Below are 19,463 nucleotides of genomic sequence, written 5' to 3' on the forward strand. Positions count from 1 at the left end.
TAATAGTGCTTAGGGGAAATACTGGTGTGTTTTAACGATGCAACACTTATGTAAGCTCAAGTGTATCTTGACACATCGTTCTGTAGGAATTGTCAGCTGCTACACTGCATCTAGTCAAAGGTCAACGATGTTCCTAAATATTTGAAGAAAAAAAGACACCCATTACTGGGAATATTCTGTACTGTACCGAGAAGTCCATCATTGAGATCTATTGTACAGTAATAGGCAGTTCTCTCAGTATCAAGGCACATGATTTTTGGTCATGAGAAATTAACTATCAACAAATATTGTGCCTTTCTTTCTTACAAGTGACAATATTTAGAAATGCAGCCATAGAAACCCCCATGAATCAGGATTTTCTTTAATACTGTAGGATTATATTTTTAGTACTCCAACTGTTTTTGTTAAATACTTTTTACAGCATCCAGCTTCTGTTACCTTCCACTGTGTACAAAATAAGACATGAATATTAGATCCCTCCAGAATTAGCAAGTCCTAGTAATCATGTTATAAGATACAGAACAGTACAATACAGTACTGTATAGTACACTGAAATATTTAAAACATCATGATCATTTTGGGGGGGGAAGTCCATATTACCTTTATATATATCAAACTTTTAATGGATTTCATGATGAACACATTCATAAGCTTTTAGCTCAGAGGAATGAGTCATGGAATGATTTTGTACATGGTGCGGCACACAAATGACATGACAGGATTTATCAAAATGAGAACAAGAGCACCACATCAAAACAATACTGTAATTTTTTCACAGTACACAACATGACAGTTTGAGAGAGTCTATTTAGGTATCCATTAACTCGTATCTCACACTTATATATCCAGGGCTTAGCTCAGTAAGGGTCCAAGCCTATCAATTGAAAAAATACATATTTTCTTCAGATTTCTGGAGAAAGCATAAATTTATACCTTTTCATTATGTACATGACTCAATTCCTAACCTAGACCACAGTGAATGAATTACCATATTGCACCATGACAGTGTAATGACAGTTAAGAATTTGCAGAAAAAAGACAAGATGGGGCATTAAATCCTTACTGAACTACACACTAAATATTGGCCTGCAGCCTCAATAGAAATTTCCCGTTGAAGATCACTTAAGTGAAACAAATAAGCAACAAAAATGCTCAATCCTTCTAAAAAAAAAAATATACAATTTTGGTGATACAATAGGTAAATACAGTACAGTACAGTAATTCTTTAAGATGACAAAGGTTACCAGTACTGTAGGAAGTTAGACAAGTTGTTAATACCAATCAATATACAGTAACGGTACCTTCAAGTTGTTAATACCATTCAACACAATATCTTCCTGACTGTAGACAGTACATAAAGAAAACTAACACCGTACCTTATTTAATAAAAAAAATTCTGAAGCTTCCACATTTTTGGACAGAATTAATTTGGTATTACAGTTACCCCATTAAAGATATCAAGTTTACAGTGAAATTTTGAAGACCTCAGTGTTCCACAAGACTAAAAGAAATGTAATATACTGTATACATACTTACAGTTAACATGTTTTTGATAATTTCTTAACATATGAAACTGTATCTCATAAATTTTGATTATTCATGACTCAAATATAAATTTTTAACCCATTGTTCATCAAGGTGGAGTGAATGGAACACTTACAAGCAACAGTCTTATTTACAAGATAATACAATAAGGTATAGTCAAATTTTATGGCCTTGTATGAGTGTACTGTTATAACATATGCATAAATCGATATAAATCCTTGGGAAGTGAGCACGTGTAAATAGATTAAGTAAACTGTTACTCCTACAACTGCACATAGATTTTTATATATATATACAATGTCTAGCAAACAAATACTCTTTGACTCGTGTAAATTACTGTATTATTCAGAGCAGGTGAAGGATGATGCAAAGGTTGATAAAATCTGAAATAGTGCACCCATCATTCTCACACTCGCTCACTTCCTCGGTGCACCCACTCTTAAAGAACCTCAAGCTACTCACAAATGCAAAAGCAAAACTGAAGTCAAGTCCAAAAGTTTGCATTAATTCAAGCACTGTGTAGAAGCAAAACAGTGCCTCAAACCTTGACTGTAGTTTTATTAAGGTCATTCATCACCGTCTGAAATCCATGTTTAGAAAATTAATATCTGAGTCCCTGTCATCATCAAAATATAGCTACAAGTCCCATCTTACGGGATATAAAATTTATCTCGCCATATGTTGCTGCAGCATGTGTAGCCAAGTACCAACAAGAGATAATCTAATGCGCTGCAAATAAAAGTGAATGAATGAACCTGTTCACATATAGAATGGTCCGACTTGAGACTACAGATATTAAAAAAATATTTAAATCCTTTTCCTCCCAGTTCTTATCCGAAATATGAACTACTTGCATGTTAGAACCTTTGAACTTGATTGTGTAACAGCCAATTAATTTACTCATTAAATGCAGATGTAAGTCTAAGCATATCATGGAATAATCAATGTCTGATAAATTAACTGAAACCAACTTAGTAGTAAAGTCTACCCTCTACCCTGAATTTGTATTGAATATACAGTATTATCAAATGAATAGTTGAGAACATTTAGTCATTTCCTTAACCAAAAGTGTTCCTCAAAATACAAAAGTAAAATTCCTCTTCAAGTATAAGAAAAATATTAAAAAATATAATACTGTATACAAGTTTATAATGTGTGTAAAACTGAATTTCAGATGAAAAACTTTCAATAATATAATTTAAGTACACAATATACTAGACTTGTTTCAAACTACTGTATGACCAAGAAGCCCTTCAATTACAGTATTATCTAAGAGATAAATACTTATGGGAATAATCAATGTACAGTTTAACAATAATGAGGAATAGATTTTCAAAAAGTTTTCTTTTACCTGAAACAACATAGGCCTATACAAAATATTGGTTACTCAAATTACTGTTATTGAAAATAATGAATAAAATATCGCAATACACTTGAGTATCAGGAATCCAAAATGCACGAGACCAAGAGGTAAATAATGGAAGTTTGTTACTCTAGAAGTACATATACAGTACAGTATTGTACGTATACTCTACTGTATATCTAATAAAAAAAAATATTATTTTAACAAAATGTGGCCCACGATCGGTTACAACAAATGACAATACAATAAACTGTATTTACATAAAGATGGAGAAGTACATACTTCACTAAATTACTAACAAAAAATGTCACTGAAATTTTTACTGAATGTTCCATAATACAATGCTGTAGTCAGTACAGTACAGTACAGTAGTAGGACTGCCAGCTGCATGTTATCAACCTCATATTTCATCACTGGTTTTGTAATTTCACAAGTTTTTTCTTCACTCAATTTTTAGCATTCCCTCTCTTAATACTCAAAAAGTACTGTTACTACACTCACCCAGAGAGCAGCCACACACACAGCCAGTCTACCCAAGCATGCACGTAACCCAAATTTTCCTTATTTATACTGAAGTTGTACAGTACGTATATGGAAAACAAAATACAACAGTACAGTATTATTCTGCAGTATGTTCTGTGTCTTTATTCAGATACTGTATGCTAATTAACTTAAAAGCTGAAATGTTGAAAAATGAATAGATAAGATATAGAGGAGGTTGGAGTCAGCTAGCGTATCTGTACGTAACTGGAGCATCAAAGAGCTAAAATGAACTCGGTGGCTCCTGCTGTTTCAATAATGATATCAAGATGATGTTTATCCATGCTGGATACTTTGGCTACACCGTTTTTTTTTCTTTTCACATGGCCTTAACTGATTTGCTATTAGCATATAATTTAGGTAATTTGTCAGGCAGTTTCCTTAACGAGTTTTAGAAGAATTTTCACCTTTTCTTTGATTTTAAACACATCATGTTTGCTTTTTGCACTACGCCACTCAGTATCATAACTTTTTCATTTGTTTTGAGACATCTTAGGGGCAGTATACCTGGTCAGCACCCACAATACTGAGTGACAAAAGAGTAATGCAGAGGACACAACACCTCATCAGTTGATCCCACCTAGGCTAGGTCACCTGATGAAATTTAGAGAGCATTTTTAATTGAAAACGCTTTGAAAAATAGATTTTCAGATTCCTGATCCTCAAATGTACCTTACAATTTGCATTAAAATGTATGTGTATATATGTGCATGCGTGTGTGTGTGTGTGTTCAATTTACTTTCATACCAAATTAAGGTCTAGTTATCAATATTCTTTCCAGAAAACTTGAATCATTAAAATCAGCTGGAAGCACATACAGTACATGTAATCAAGAAAGGCTGTACCATAATTTCTACTTCAAATGTTCATGAAGATCTTCACACATATATATATATATATATATATATATGTATATATATATACACGCAATCAGAGTAATATATATATACTGTATATACACATTCTTACAACAAAAACTTAAGTGTTCTACAACTATTTTATAACATTAAATAATAAAAAAAATATTTCTTTCTCCAACAAATTTCAAAATCCTTAGGTGAGTTTATATGAACAGGAGGTAAAGCTTATGATGTCAAGTAGTGTCTCCAGCACCCACAACACTAATGACTCTTCTTGCCCACATGACCGAGCTTATTTATGGATATACAGTACTGCACAATCATTCCTGTAGCTTCTTTATGATCATTATTACATATCATGACCAGGTGAAGGCTTTTACCAGGTTACCATCCTCATTTTGTATCCAATCACTATAGTATTTCATTACAATTCTACTGCATTTATAATCAACACATTATCTTATGACAATATTCCGTGTAATATTTCGCGACTAAGTGCAAAATTTAACATTGAATAGAATTTAAAAAATTACTAGATATTTTCCAGATTTTTTCAAACTGCTAACTTGGAATGCTACCAACATATGAGTCATAACTATGGATATATGTACAGCCGCCTGCACTTATACCTGGTAAAATGACTGGCACGTTTTGTGGGATGCAGCAACTGTCTGTTTACATTGTATTAAAACTCCCAGAATGGCCCTAAGGAACCTCACAATAGTAGCCAGACTAAGGATGCTAGATAAGCATTCTACAGAGTTGCCACATCTCACAAAATGCGCCAGACACTGTAGCAGGTATAAGTGCAGGCAACTGTAGGTACATTCTTTTATATGTGTTCTAGATACTTGTCAATAAAGGTACATAACTCAACTATACAAATAAAGAACATGGTTACTAAGAGCAACACTAATGCTTGCACAGGATTTTGTTTTTCTACATTATCTCTACTGTACTGTACCATGTTTAAAGTCTTGAGAGCTGTTACTGGTATAAACAAATATAGTACTTCAACCTTTTCCGGAGAAATGGTTTACGAAACCAGTCTAAGTCATTTGTAATAAATCTATTCATACAAACAGGTCATGAATTTTAAGTTACCATACAGTACATGGGTATTCATTAATACTATCATATTTCTTGTCCTGGGCAATCACCATTATATGTATAATTTTCAATGATAGTATTACAATTTATATATCGATAATACGCCATTCCCTCCAAGGGACACAGTAATATCCAGATGTTCCACATACACACATATGGCATCCACAAAGTCTGGACAAGGTTCTGAACAAGTGACTATCTTGAGTGTAAAACAACACACCATAATGAACATATACAAGAGTCATATTTCTTATGAGATTGTCAGCAGTGTGTGCCAGAAGGAAAAAAATAAAAATAAAAGGGATTCACAAGAACCTAAAACGTCTTTTGAAAACTTACTAAAACCATTTTACTGTACGGTACTTCCCGAGCAAATGAAAAATGAAAAGGAATGACCGCTTCTATAACTTAAGAATAACCATTTTTATTTCTAAATAAAATCTCCAAAGAATAAAAACAAAAAGATATTAATTATTTAGCTATAACCACCTTCCATAACTCAGACACAGCCAATTAAAGCCCTCATGACACGGGAGTCACTGGTCACTTGAGCCTCACTACCACTGGCTCCCAACCTAGTCTGAATTGATCATTAGGATTTGGGCCAAGTTCCTAAAAAGCTCGAGATCCGATGGACCCCAATTCTAATAGGCCTAAATCCTAATGGTTAGAGTAGATTGCACTTCAGTAAGACTGAAACCCTCTTGACCTGAAAGTGATAGAAATCAATTCAAGATTGCTTAACATCATATACCAGAGTAGATATCAAATTCTGAAGATATTAAATGTATTTTTATTTCACCCATAGAAGTAAAAACAGCTAAAAAACCTACTATTTGCACTCTGAATCATCTTCAATATTTTCAAAATTCTCATCATCTGTTAAGCAGGAACAGTTAAGCATTGACAATACTCACAAGCTCATTCAAATTTTCTGTTGGCTCTATTAACACTTACTATAGTCATTCACATCCACCTTTATAAATTACCAAAATCTCTTCTCATCCATCTTAATCTATTAACAAAGTCTGTCGGGAAAACATACACGTAGTTGCAAACACATCCAATATTACTTACAAAAAGCCCCACCCACACACACATCCACCCACACGCATGCACACACACACAAGCATATGCACACACACATACCCAAGCATATGTATACACATACATACCCCAGCATATGTATACACACACACATACACCCGAACATATGCACATACATACACCCGAGCATATGCACATACACACATATCTATACATGAGATGCATCCCCTTACACACACCTATGCATGAGCCACATCCCTCTACACATACATGCATGCATGCACAAACCAAATCATAGTGCTCCTTATAGAAATTAAATTTTACCTACCTGACCTCTTTATCCCCATCAACATCCCTTGTGCTGCATTACCTTTAGATAACTCCTCCCCAACCCTCCCTTATAACAAATCTAAATTTTTATCCTCATAAATTACTGTCAAACCAATATTCCCCCTTTAAACAGAAAAAGCATTCCCAATTTGTAAGTTCTAAAAATCAAAAGTGTACATTATTCTCCTAGAGCTCGTCTCTGTCAAGCAGTGTGTATCTGTTCTTAGACGGTGCCAACTTCTTGAACGAAGACTCAGGTGGATTGGTCGGTTTTTCCTTCTTCACATTTGGATTCGTAGTGTCTGAATTGTCTGCAATCTGAAATAAGGATAACGAGTTGTAATTACAGTACGTCCAATAGTCCAACACTGCATGTCTCCTACCTACTACTGTCTACCAGTCTGTCATGTTTATCTACCCCAAAAACCATCAGATGGCCATTATTTTCTTAGTATCATCTGCTATAATTTTTGCAAAGCTCACCAAAAAATCTTCCTTCGGTTGTTCCTGTGTAATGAGTAACATGACAAAAATTAAGGATAACAGTGACAAAAAATAAATCCTAAATACCCCTCCAGTGAATCAAAAAGAGAGTAAAAAGACTAGCCATGGGATGGAATATTTCAGCAGGATCCCTAATAACAGGATCATGAGAGACTTAGGAGAGAGTCGGTGTTTAGGAGAGATGAAACAAGGAAGCTGACTTATGTGAGTTACCAACACAGAAACATACCTGCGCAGTTTCCTCAGTAGTTTCTTGATCAGGGCCATAATGGAACTCACGATGAAGCTTTCCACTATACAGATCAGCCAAAAAACTCTTCATTTTCCCCAGAATATAAGCCTCATTGTAATCTGATTTGAGGGAGAATAAAAGGAGATTATCATTACAAAACACATTATCAAAGACCTAAACAAATGAAGCTCCAGCTATCCCTATCCACTCACCTATACTCAAACCATCTCCCCACATCATTTATGCAGTTTCATTAGTCTAAAACTGTAATACCAACAGGTGAGGAAGGTCTAATCTGTACTATATGTTTCATTCTTTCTTTTAAAAAAATTTAATAGTGCTAAAATCTTATTCAGTATCTGTTTGCCTGGTCAAGGGAAGAAGTTTTTTACCCAAGAATGAATTTACAGAAAGCTATCAGTCAGACAATGAGCCACACAGTGATGGATAATGTCAACCCTAATCAATTGAGCTTTTGACATGTGAAACTATATTCAACATTTTGCTCCACCCTAATATGATCCTTATAAAGGTACGATTTTGTAAAAATCTATTTTTAAGAATAAGTAAAAGGGAAATGTTAATAAAAAAAATAAACATTCAACATATTCCTTTGGCTTTATTATTTAAGACCATTAAACAACAGCTACATCGTTTTTGAAACTGTGGTTTGCTGATTCTATGCGGGACAACTGCCAACTGAACTATTTGTGTTTACATCAAATTTGTATTACAATAAATATGTGGTGCCTACTTCCTGACTGTTTTGATTGTTAATTAATCCCTTTAGAATATCTTCTTATCTCCTTTATTCTGGCTACCACCAGACAATTCTATTCAGCTGGGGGAAGTTCCGTCTTGTAATCAAGGGGTTAAACAAAGCTTCGCTGCTTCTACAAGATATAGATTCAAACATATCCACAATCCATTTGTTCACAAATGCCCCCTTTTGCAAAGGAACATTGTTGGTATTGTCAAAGCATTTTTCTCATTTTGTAATCTCTCCCAACTGATACACACTTTCCCTCCACACCCCTAATACTCAGTCTCCCCCACATTAACCCTTAGGCCCCGGTGACGCTCCAGAACGTTCGACCAGCGCATCCCTGGGTGACGTTCCAGAAAGTCCACACATTTTCCCGCCTTTTTTTTATTATTATTATTTTTTGGAAAAGTTAATTTTTTTCTAGATTTATCCCCGCGGGGGGAATACTGCCAGCAGCACCCTAACCCGGGGCTTAAGGGTTAAGGCACACCCCTCCCCTTCCCCTCGCTCACTAGCGAGTGGTTTGAATTCACACTTTAGAGAAGGGATTAGCAACGGTAGGTGGTAAACCCAGGAGTGGAGCCAACTGTACATATGCGGGCAATTGTACTGTAGTATATGATGAACCAATGTCAACTTGCATGACAATTTTACTTTAAAACTATGTACCTATCAATTGATCTGTTTATCTATCTATCTGTCTTTTGTCTGTTAATGTGGTCTGATTAACAACAGTAACAGAAGAACAACACTGGCAGACAAGTGATGACAAAAAATAAGACATGACAATCCTAACTGCTTTGTAAGGTTGTCTATATAAAAGGCAAAACAATGCTAATGTCATGATAACATCGAACTAATACTTACCAGGGAAGAGATACATGTGTCTGAAGGAGTCAATAGCAATGAGTGGCAAATCCTTTTTTGACTTGCCCAGGTGATGAAGAGGATGAGCGAACTGCACACCATCTGCAGTCAGGAAGTTGACATTTTCTGTTGGCATAATAAGGTATATCAGCAGCAGCAACATCAAGGTAATCCTCTAGCACAGAAAAATGCTTGAATTTCATGTGCTGGAAATTTCTCAAGCTAAATGGTCTCTTATGACCTATCTTATATAAAACACACATTTTATTCAAGAGTCATAAGAAGATAAGGAGTGAGAAGAGTAAGAAAGAGTAAGGAGCCACAGGAAGAGGAATGAGTAAGAAGAAGAAAGTAAGAAACAGGAGAAAATTAGAGGCAGAGGAGTAAGAGTAAGAAGAAAGAATAAGAGTAAGAAGGAAGAGTAGGAGTAAGAGGAAAATAGGAGTAAGATAAAAGAGTAGGAGTAAGAGAAGAGTAAGAGTAAAAAGGAAGAGTAACAGTAAGAAGAATGAGTATGAGTAAGAATAACAAGAAAATGAAGAAGAAGAAAAGAGAGTAAGATGAAGAACCACTCTAAATATTATATGGGTCAAAAGTTGGAGAAAAGGAAAGGATGATGATGCTCTGAACATCTGGCTTCACAGCTTCATTAAAACTGCCAAGCTATGATGTATGACTTGTTACAGAGGCTGCATCAGCTTTGGCAGAATAAATGAAGGGAGAATTGCAAAATGATAGAGGAAGATGCAGGAAACCCAGTAAAATAATATATGGTTTATTCAGGTGTGCAGGAAACAAACAACCTTTGGTATACATCATTTGTGTGCTAGAAAAGCTCCGTTTTGTTTTGATAGGCGTGTTAACATAGGTACACTTACGGCATCAGGAATCGAGTCGGCTGTAAGAATAACTGGCGGTAACACAGGAAGGCAGTCTTTTATCATGACTGGAGTATTTCATGAACGTTCTCGGTCCCTATCTTGTGAAATAACCCGAGGCTACTGCATCACCCATCAACAGCATCTCCACCCCTCACAACTGCTAGACACCAAGCTTTCCCATCCCACAGACACACCATCCAAGAAAAAATTTATTGTCTCACGTTTTTCATCAGCAAGTTCTCCTTGTACAAGTGCTGTGTATTTCTTGATGCTATCTGTATCATCTGGAGCATGGAAGAGAATCAGGAAAGGCAGCCCCTCTTCAGTTAACTCTTCTGCATTCTGAAATTAATCAAGAATCTATGAATATTAACAAAGAAAATATGTAAATGACCTATTCAAAAAGCTTCTTCAACCAGTGTTGGCATCATTATCAAGATATTTATACTGTACTGTCCAAACACAATAATCCTGCACTTATACCTGGTACAGTTTTGTGAGATGTGGCAACTGTGTGTTTGTTTACATCTCACAAAATGCACCAGCCCCGTACCATTCACAAAAAACAGGGATGTACACCCTTAATAAGCAGTACTGTTCAAGATTCAGTTTTTACCAAATAACTGCAGTCCTAGTCCTAAGTAAATATAAAGAAGCCTAATCACCAACTGGCACACATTGTGTAACTAGAGACTTGTACCTATTGGGAAAAATTTGGCTCCAAGACACAATAAAACTACACTGAAAAAAAGCACCAAACATCCACACCAAATATTCTTCTTCTTCTACACTGCTAAAAATTTTAATTAATTCATAAATACTGCAGCACAGAGTCTAGTTTAATGGCTTGAGATGTAGGGAAATACTGTATGTACTGTACTACTAAGTGATGTAGGGAAATACTGTATGTACTGTATTATCAAGTGATCACCAGCAGTCTCCTAAGTTTTCTCCCTCTTCAAATTGCCTGCCTCACCTCACCTCACCACCTCCCTCCTCCTCACCTCACCTCACCTCACCACTATGACTCCATAGTGTAAACAAAGTCTGACTAAAGCTGACCACAAATGACAAGTGTAAACTGAGTATAAAACATACCTGGTACTGTACGAAATTAGCTTTTGATAATTCTTATTATTGAGAAATTGCTTTCACTTCAAATTTCATGTCCCTAATTTATATATAATGTTATTGTCATACAGTAGTACATTATGAAGAAAAAAAAATGAATGAATGATAAGTGAATACACGAAGCTATTTTTTCTAAACATTCACATTGCATTATACCTTTGATTGTCATCCCAAAGGCAAGAACTATAATGTTAATGCTTTCCATTAGGTGTTTCAACACAACTTCATGAAAGAGATGAAAATTATTGTAATCATCTCTAAAAATGACCACCAGGAATAGCATCAACCAAGTATTACACATTAAACCATATCTATGTAAATTAAGAGGAGGCATTCTTGACATAACATTGTTACTGTAAGAGAAGAGACACTGAACATTAGCAGACACTCACCTGGAATGTGATCTCACGCACAAGTGGAATGCATCGCTCGGTGGCCCAAATAGAGACCTCATCATAGGACATGAGAGAACCAATGAAGGCATCATCTTCCATAGTTATAGAAGCCTTAAAAGCAATGATACTTTCCCCAGGTGGATGCATGCTGCGCACTACATCTCTGTTTAGATAAAAAATATATATAAATAACACCAACAATGAAGCCCCTAATTAATGCTACACAGAATAGACAATGAGTCTCCCACCTTCAACAGGAACACAACAAAAGGTCCACTAGTTTTGCAGAACAATGCACGTGTTATAATATATACCTTGTGGATGGGACAATAAATGTAGCTACTACCGGTATCATTGACAATTTATTCACATCAGTTTCCTTACATCTGACTATCAGCCTCCTCTTTACCCATCTAACACACACAGTAAGCTATCTGTCCGGTAGTATCTTTCCAAAAACCTTTATAGAAATATCCTGAGCTTCAATACTTTAGTGGAGAAAAGTTACCAGGATAATGGAGTAGATATATGGATCACTTGTTCATATTACCCTTATAACTAATCGGATAATTACCATGTCTATAAAACTGCATAAAAAAAAACTAACTCACCCAAATCCTGCAAGGAACTGACAATCATCTTTGAGGTTGAGTGCCACCTTCTTGAACACCTCGTACTCGGGCACATCCTGGCGCTCGAAGTACCCAACCACAGTTCTCTTGGTCTCCTGAGAGAAACAGTAGGTATTGATAAAGACAGAACACACATTAAACATCTGTTCACACAACTTTCTTATCTTCATACTAGTGAGTGATGGGTTGGTAATGTGAGGGTGAGAGAGGTGGTGATGGGTGGGTTGGCTATGTGTGAGAGGTGGTGATGAGTGGGTTAGCTATGTGTGAGAGGTGGTGATGGGTGGGTTGGCTATGTTACACATACATCATATCAATCCACCTCATTACTCCTTCATTATTGACTTCTTCTGTGCTGCAACAACAAACCAACATAACATTAACATAAACCAGACTGGGTCATACCTACCCTTAGTAAAGACATCATTAGACACCAGCTTTCCATCTCTCGCAACAAAACATATCTGACCCACCTCTATATTCTGGATCTCATTTAGTTCTTCCATTATTTTTATGGGGTCCTTCAGCTGTTCTTTTATGAAGGTGGCAAAAGCATCTGCAGATCTCTGCCCTCGGTATTCCCGTTTTGAAGTCTGACCATTCCGGAGAAGTTTCAGAGTAGGATACTTGGTGATGTGGAAACGCGAGGCAATGCTTGCTGCAATAAAGTGACACATTTTAACTACCTATTAATAAACATCAAATTAGAGGATATATTGTATAATGTGTGAAATTTTAACCAATCCATGGATTTGTTGAGCCATGGTCCATGTATGGGTCTCTACAGTGCAGAGCCTGCATAAAGTGAGTTCATGAGATAAAAGATCGATCCTTCTAGAAATTTTAAGAACATTCTATACAAGGATCAAATTGATCTTCATAATAAAAAAAAATTTTGCTACTCAATTTGAAGCCCATTGAAGCTTAGGGTCCTCTGGGCTCCAATGTCCTAGTGAGACTCAACTTACTGTATATGTGCCACAAACTTACTCCTTCACTATAGGGAGAACACTCTTGATATTTTATTTGGCTAATATTTTATTCAGCTGAGGAAGAATCCCATACACAAGAGGTTGGCACCTTAAGGAGCAGTGTTGCACTATGTATTTATTCTGGCTAATATCGGAAAATTTTATTCAGCTGAGAGAAGCCCCTGCCACTCAAAGGAATAAGATTAAATCATTATTTTTTCCATTAAAACTGGGCCTTACTACAGTCTGTTCACTCGAACCTTGCAACTGAGGCCTAGGATCAGTTTGTAGCAGGGCAGCTGATTGGATGGTGGACAGACATGGGAAAAGTCACTACAGCTCATTAGTATTTAATCTATCATATTTATATTCTGATATTTTAAGGGATAATAACTATTCTGGGTTGATCTCTGATAATTTACACACTTAGAAAAGTAAAAATTATCAAGTGAAATACTCTGGTAACATAAATATCTTAAAGACAACACAAAAAGATCACAAAATCTCAGCGACATAGTCTACCTCACTGTGTGACGTCACGTGGCAAGGAGGCATTTACTTCCCAGAACTTGTTCCTCATGTTCGTGTTCTTTCTCATATTTCTATTACCAGAGCATTCCATGTGCTGATTTTTGCTTCCCCAAGTGCGGAAATTATCAGAGATCAACGCAGAATAATTATTATCCCTTAAAATATCAGAATATAAATACTGTACGATAAATTATATAATACAGAACTGTAGTAACTTTCTGCATGTCCGTCTGCCAGCCAATCCATTGCTTTTCTTTGAACTGACCTTAGGCCTCAGTTGCAAGACTCGAGTGAACAGACTACAGTATAGGACATGGGGCCCACTAAGATTGATTAATACAAGGACCCATTAGGACTAAATAAAATATCAGAACTGATAACAATAATTTTCAGGTTTCAATGAATTTTAGGGTATAAACTAGAGACCTTAAAAGGTAACCCCATTTTTACAAGAGGTGTACAATAATTGATTCACAATTTGTCATATTTACAACCCAAAGGGTGTGTAGGGATGCAAACCCCAAGGGCTACACAGCACTTTCTCCTGTATTTGGACTATGGTTATGACACTGCATCAGTTGCATGCAGGAGTTCGTACAGAGGATGGGTCATTTCAATCACTAAAACTCAGATACCCTTATGATCGGAAGTCAAGGACGAAATAGTTTTTCATTAGCTTGTGGTATCTTTCTGTTTACAGTCAGTACACAACTCTGCACTTATTCATCATGTACATAAAATAAAACAGCAAAACTCAACAGTAAATTAGGTCAAACATTTACAAGCCTCCAGTACTCACATGATCAACCAAAAGTTAGTGATGTTTTATTATGAGCTCACTGCTCCATTTTCATACAGTCTAACTAACCTTTTGAGAATACTGTATTATGTAAACACAGAAGTACTAATCTGATTTCCCAGGGTGGAGAGAGTTGCTAAAACACCACAGGTCTCCCCAGATATTTGTAGTGTGATGGAACTGAAGTAAAACCTCCTCCAAAGGCCTTTAAGATTGACTAATAAGGCAGCTATGGCATGCATCTTGCAAATTATCCCTCGTCCCACAAAACTTATGGACCGAACACCTTAAAACTGGTATTGTGGTACTATAAACGGAGTTGATGGTGCAGCACCCCTCTCTTATTCTTTACACAGATCCATCAACATAAATAGGGACATAAGAGTAAATTTAAAATCACTTTTATGTGTATTCAATGCACACACACAACCATCCATGAGGAGGAGTGATGGTGTGATGCATAGTCATATTCTTCCTAATGGTCAATAGCATCATAAACAGCCTGTATGAATCCACTGCTGCATGACAGATTCCCCAAACAAAACTTACACTCTGCATCACAGTCAACTTTGCCGATGACAACCCGTCCATCATCTGGGAATGCTTCTCGAACTTTATCAGCAGCCTCATCCCAAGTAGGTGCTAGAATGTTACTGAAGCGACACCAATCTGCATAGAAGTTGATGAACACCAGCTCATTACCACCTGTTAAGACAAAATATTACATTAGAAAATAAACCTAACCGATGCAGTGTTTACCCCCTGCATCTATTAAAAAGCACACCCTTAAGATTATCCAAGTCAATTTACATGCCCACTACGGTACCCTTACACCCCTCACTCCCTTGTCGGCCAACACCATAAAAAGAAACATTCCTTCACAATTTCCTGATAATCTGATAAGTCTGGAATACATTATAACTGATTACTCACAGGCTAACAAGGACCATACAGAGATATCATTACCTCCAGTGAGCATTTATAGTTGAGTACATATCAAGGATTACAGTACTGAACATACAATAGCTACTTTTTTAAGAGTCACAGTATTACCAGTTAAATTCTCACAACTTTATAACCATTGAGTTGATTGACCAGTTTAGGCTCGTGTTACCAGTACAGAACACTTATGAACAACAATAGTGCAGTAATAATAATAACACAGTAATAATAATAACAATAATAATGAGCAGTGTACTTACCTATAATACTGTCAAAGTTGCTATTGTCTAACTGCAGAGCCCCTCCTTGTATTCTGGTAAACTGTAACACCAGCTGAAATCAAATTAATTATGACTTATTTTCTATTATATTTAGAGTATAGTACAGGTACAGTCCTGTTTAGTGTCACAAAACAATTAAATCTTTGTCAAACTGGATACCTCATGCCATAGCAACAACAATTATGGTACTGTATGTGCTTGTGTAAGTTAAGTTTCTCTTAAGGTGAGAGGCCTGACATATGTACGTAGTAGGTAACTTCAAACTTTATGTACTTATTACTGGGTATTTAATTCGTTTATAAAATAATAAAACACCATTAAAGCTAATAAAAAATGTGTGCAGTTAGTGTTGTCTATGTACCTATGACACAATATTGTACAGTAGTTGCAAAGGAAGTTTCATTAACATTTTTATCAATTTCACTAAGATTTTTCTTTGTATCATAGTGTTTTTTCATGTTGTTATTTTGACATAGTTAGTTTAAATTAAAACTTTGGGGCGCACCATGCCAGAAGTGGAAGGACCAGGGATACATAAGAATTAGATAGAATAATCGTCTTTCTCGTAAAACTCGGCTATAAACTTAAAATAATAGTAGGAGCACAAATAACAGATAACATCTCCTGAAAAATACTTAAAATCAATTAAATTCAACCAGAAAATGTAATGAGAAGAGTGAAATTCTTCCACCTGATTTCCTTCAGTCATAATAAGTTTTTCTTTTACAGATACTCTTCCTTAATTGACTGGAAAACCTGGGAGATTATCATTAATTTTATCACACTTGTACACTTAACTTGACTTTATTAACTAGTGATAACAGAAAGGAAATATTTTATAACATCATCACATAATTCCACATTAGTTCATCATTTATAGACAAATACAGATATACACAAACATTATATACAGTCAGTACAGGTTTATTAATAAAGGTATAGTCAGTTTAATGAAGGAAAGACATTAAGGTTTTACCCTGACTGATTAACTCACTCATACACCACATATAACCCACACCATCGACTTTAAGGAACCACTGTGAGTATATTTATAAGCAGTATGAGTCTTAGAGGTGAGTATTAACAGTAAAACATTAAAACACTCCTTAATGGTTGTTAGGCCACACGCCGCTTACCACCACACACTTATCATCACTACTACTTATCTATAACAGACTCATTAACATATGGTAGTTATAACGTTACAGTAATACATTAAAAACTCTTATCTTACCGTTACAAGAGAGAGAACCAATTGGAGTAATGTTAATTTTGTCATTTTTTACAAGAGAGAGAAAGGGACACGCAGAGTCTCGCCTCGACAACAGCTGTTCTCTGGGCTAAAATGGACGATGTTTGACAAGTACCGCGAACACGACAGTAAAGTTATTTATTACCTGAGTGACAATAATAATAATTACATGTATAAATTATCTTACCTAATCTACCTTATAGTTTTTCTGTTCTACAAAAATAGGTTTATATTCGGTTAAAGTTATAAATTTATGAAAAACCATAAATATGATCTAAAATTACTATTTTTATTTAGGCGACAATATATTACAAAATCTACCTTAAACAGAGCTAAGGTACCTAGTATCGTTAAGCTTAGTTTAGCTTGATTAGGTTAAGGTTTTAGTAGGTTAACATCACCTGTTATTAAAAAAAACACCACTAACATCACCTCAAAGCTATTTATTATTCAATAATAAAACCCAATCGAACCTTTCATAACCAAACCTGAACTAATATACGAGAGTTTTGTTTGTCTTTGATAACTTATGTTAGGTTAGGTTAGGTTAGGTTATGCTTCTTTCATTTAAAAATATATTAGGTGTTGTTCGTGGAATATATGTAACATTGGTTGACTCACTCTCTGCACAACACGTAGACTGCCTCCAGAGAACTTCCAACACTCGCTTGAAAATTTATTATTCTTCCTTATTATTTCACTTACCTACCTTTTTATGATTTAATATGTTTCATTAAATACATATAAATTACTTATATAGGTAATAAAGTTATTTAAATTCATAGACATCCTTTAATTTAGGTTATTTTGATATTTACTTCCAAGTCGGCATGTTGTTGTCTCCTGCTGTCAAACATTGTCAGGGTAACGGAGCTAAAACAAATAGAAAAATAATGAGAATTATTAGATAATTATTGTTGACGTCTATAGACTCAATAATTATAATTTTATTTTAAAATTTATATTATTTATTTAGAACTAACTTTCTCATCAACCAAGAATAGAGCTCTACATTACGTAACCCGTCCAGTATTTCCGGCATCAGATAATTACTACAATACTAAAATATGTTTATAAAACTTCTAAATGTGTTCACCATAACATGAACAATTCTGGCCAGACTGTTACTATATTAGAACTTAAAATGCCACATTTTGGAAACTGATAAAATTTGTAGAACCATTAAGATTGGTATCACAAGGACTTTATTATTTATTATAATCGAAAAAAAATATATATTTTGTCTCTTTATTTTTTCTTTTGTAAATCTGGACAGGATAATTTTTTATATAAAACCAGTTTTTGTTATTCATGTACAGTACAGACTAAGAAGATGTGTGCACATTGCAAGACAGCCAAGTACTGTACAATATCAGTCTTTGACAGTGTATATAAACAACATATGGAAAATCCCCTCGTCCCACTTATTCTTATGTTAGGATGAAAAAATAATATATAGAAAAATCTGGGAATTCTCTGCCCTTCCCGTCAAATTCTCATACTCAAACAATATATCTGGGCTGACTCAGACATTCCTACAACCCTCACTACAAGTTGACACATACACAGTTATTTCACTTCAGCACCAACCCGGGATCTCTTCTCCGTCTCAGTGAAAATTGCGTTTGAGGAAATGTTTCAGAGTTGATCACAACCGAAACAGTATGATAAAGACAGTCATATTTCATGTTTCCACTTATTATTTCTTGTTTGAATGTTCAACTTGTGCAATGAGTATAAAAATTTTGTAGGCAGAGCTGCAATGGGAGCTTCATGGAGTCCCCTTTGTGTGTTTTAATTAGGGCATCGTTGCAAACCCTTCAAAATGAGATATCTATGTCAAGTGGTTTTAAAAATATGGCTATTTTATCCTAATTGATTCTGCCGCCCACCAATTTGGACGCCACCTCGAATTCTGACGAAGGTTCCAGCTGGATTCTTGGGAACCTTTATAACATGTTGCTGGGGACCTATCCTGGAAAAAAATTCCCTGTTGGTGTTAATATCATAAAGTATTCACGTTTGTACATAAGTAGATTTTCGAGTTAATTGATTTATAACATGTGACATAATTTATTTAAGCTTGTATATAAGATTGAGTGTATTTATCATGCTTAGTTTCTATATTCCCCATTTTTTAACTATTACCGTTCATGACATACCGATTTTTAACTGTGACACACCGATTTAGAGTTCTGATACCCAATTTTGATTCCCGATACCCGATTTTGACTTCTGATATCCGATTTTGACTCCTGATACCCGATTTTGACTCCTGATACCCGATTTTGATCATCCTTTTATCCTCTTTTTTCCTCAACTTCATCTCTTCTGCTACCTTCCTCCCTTACAGCCATACACCATGCACCTGGTTGCCACAGTTGCCACAAAAACTCAGTTGAATGTGGCAGCTGTGGTCTGATAAAATCTGTTATCTCTCTCTATTTCTCCCAAGGGTGTGTACAGAATATATGCCCTTATTTT

At 35.4% G+C, this 19,463-nt stretch overlaps 1 protein-coding gene across 1 annotated transcript; it reads right to left on the minus strand.

Moving 5' to 3' along the window:
- Positions 1 to 601: 601 nt before the first annotated feature.
- Positions 602 to 17,059, minus strand: LOC121855572 (endoplasmic reticulum resident protein 44-like). The gene is made up of 11 exons (XM_042350577.1): positions 16,962 to 17,059; positions 15,707 to 15,779; positions 15,054 to 15,209; positions 12,677 to 12,861; positions 12,183 to 12,298; positions 11,569 to 11,734; positions 10,267 to 10,387; positions 9,165 to 9,290; positions 7,529 to 7,650; positions 6,973 to 7,113; positions 602 to 6,127 (listed from the first exon to the last, which is right to left on the minus strand). The coding sequence occupies exons 1-10, from the start codon at positions 17,004 to 17,006 to the stop codon at positions 6,982 to 6,984; spliced, it is 1,242 nt and encodes a 413-aa protein (XP_042206511.1). The 5' UTR covers positions 17,007 to 17,059; the 3' UTR covers positions 602 to 6,127; positions 6,973 to 6,981.
- Between the last annotated feature and the right edge of the window lie 2,404 nt (positions 17,060 to 19,463).

The sequence above is a fragment of the Homarus americanus genome, unplaced genomic scaffold, assembly GCF_018991925.1.
Source record: "Homarus americanus isolate GMGI-L3 unplaced genomic scaffold, GMGI_Hamer_2.0 scaffold48406, whole genome shotgun sequence".
Lineage (NCBI taxonomy): Eukaryota > Metazoa > Arthropoda > Malacostraca > Decapoda > Nephropidae > Homarus > Homarus americanus.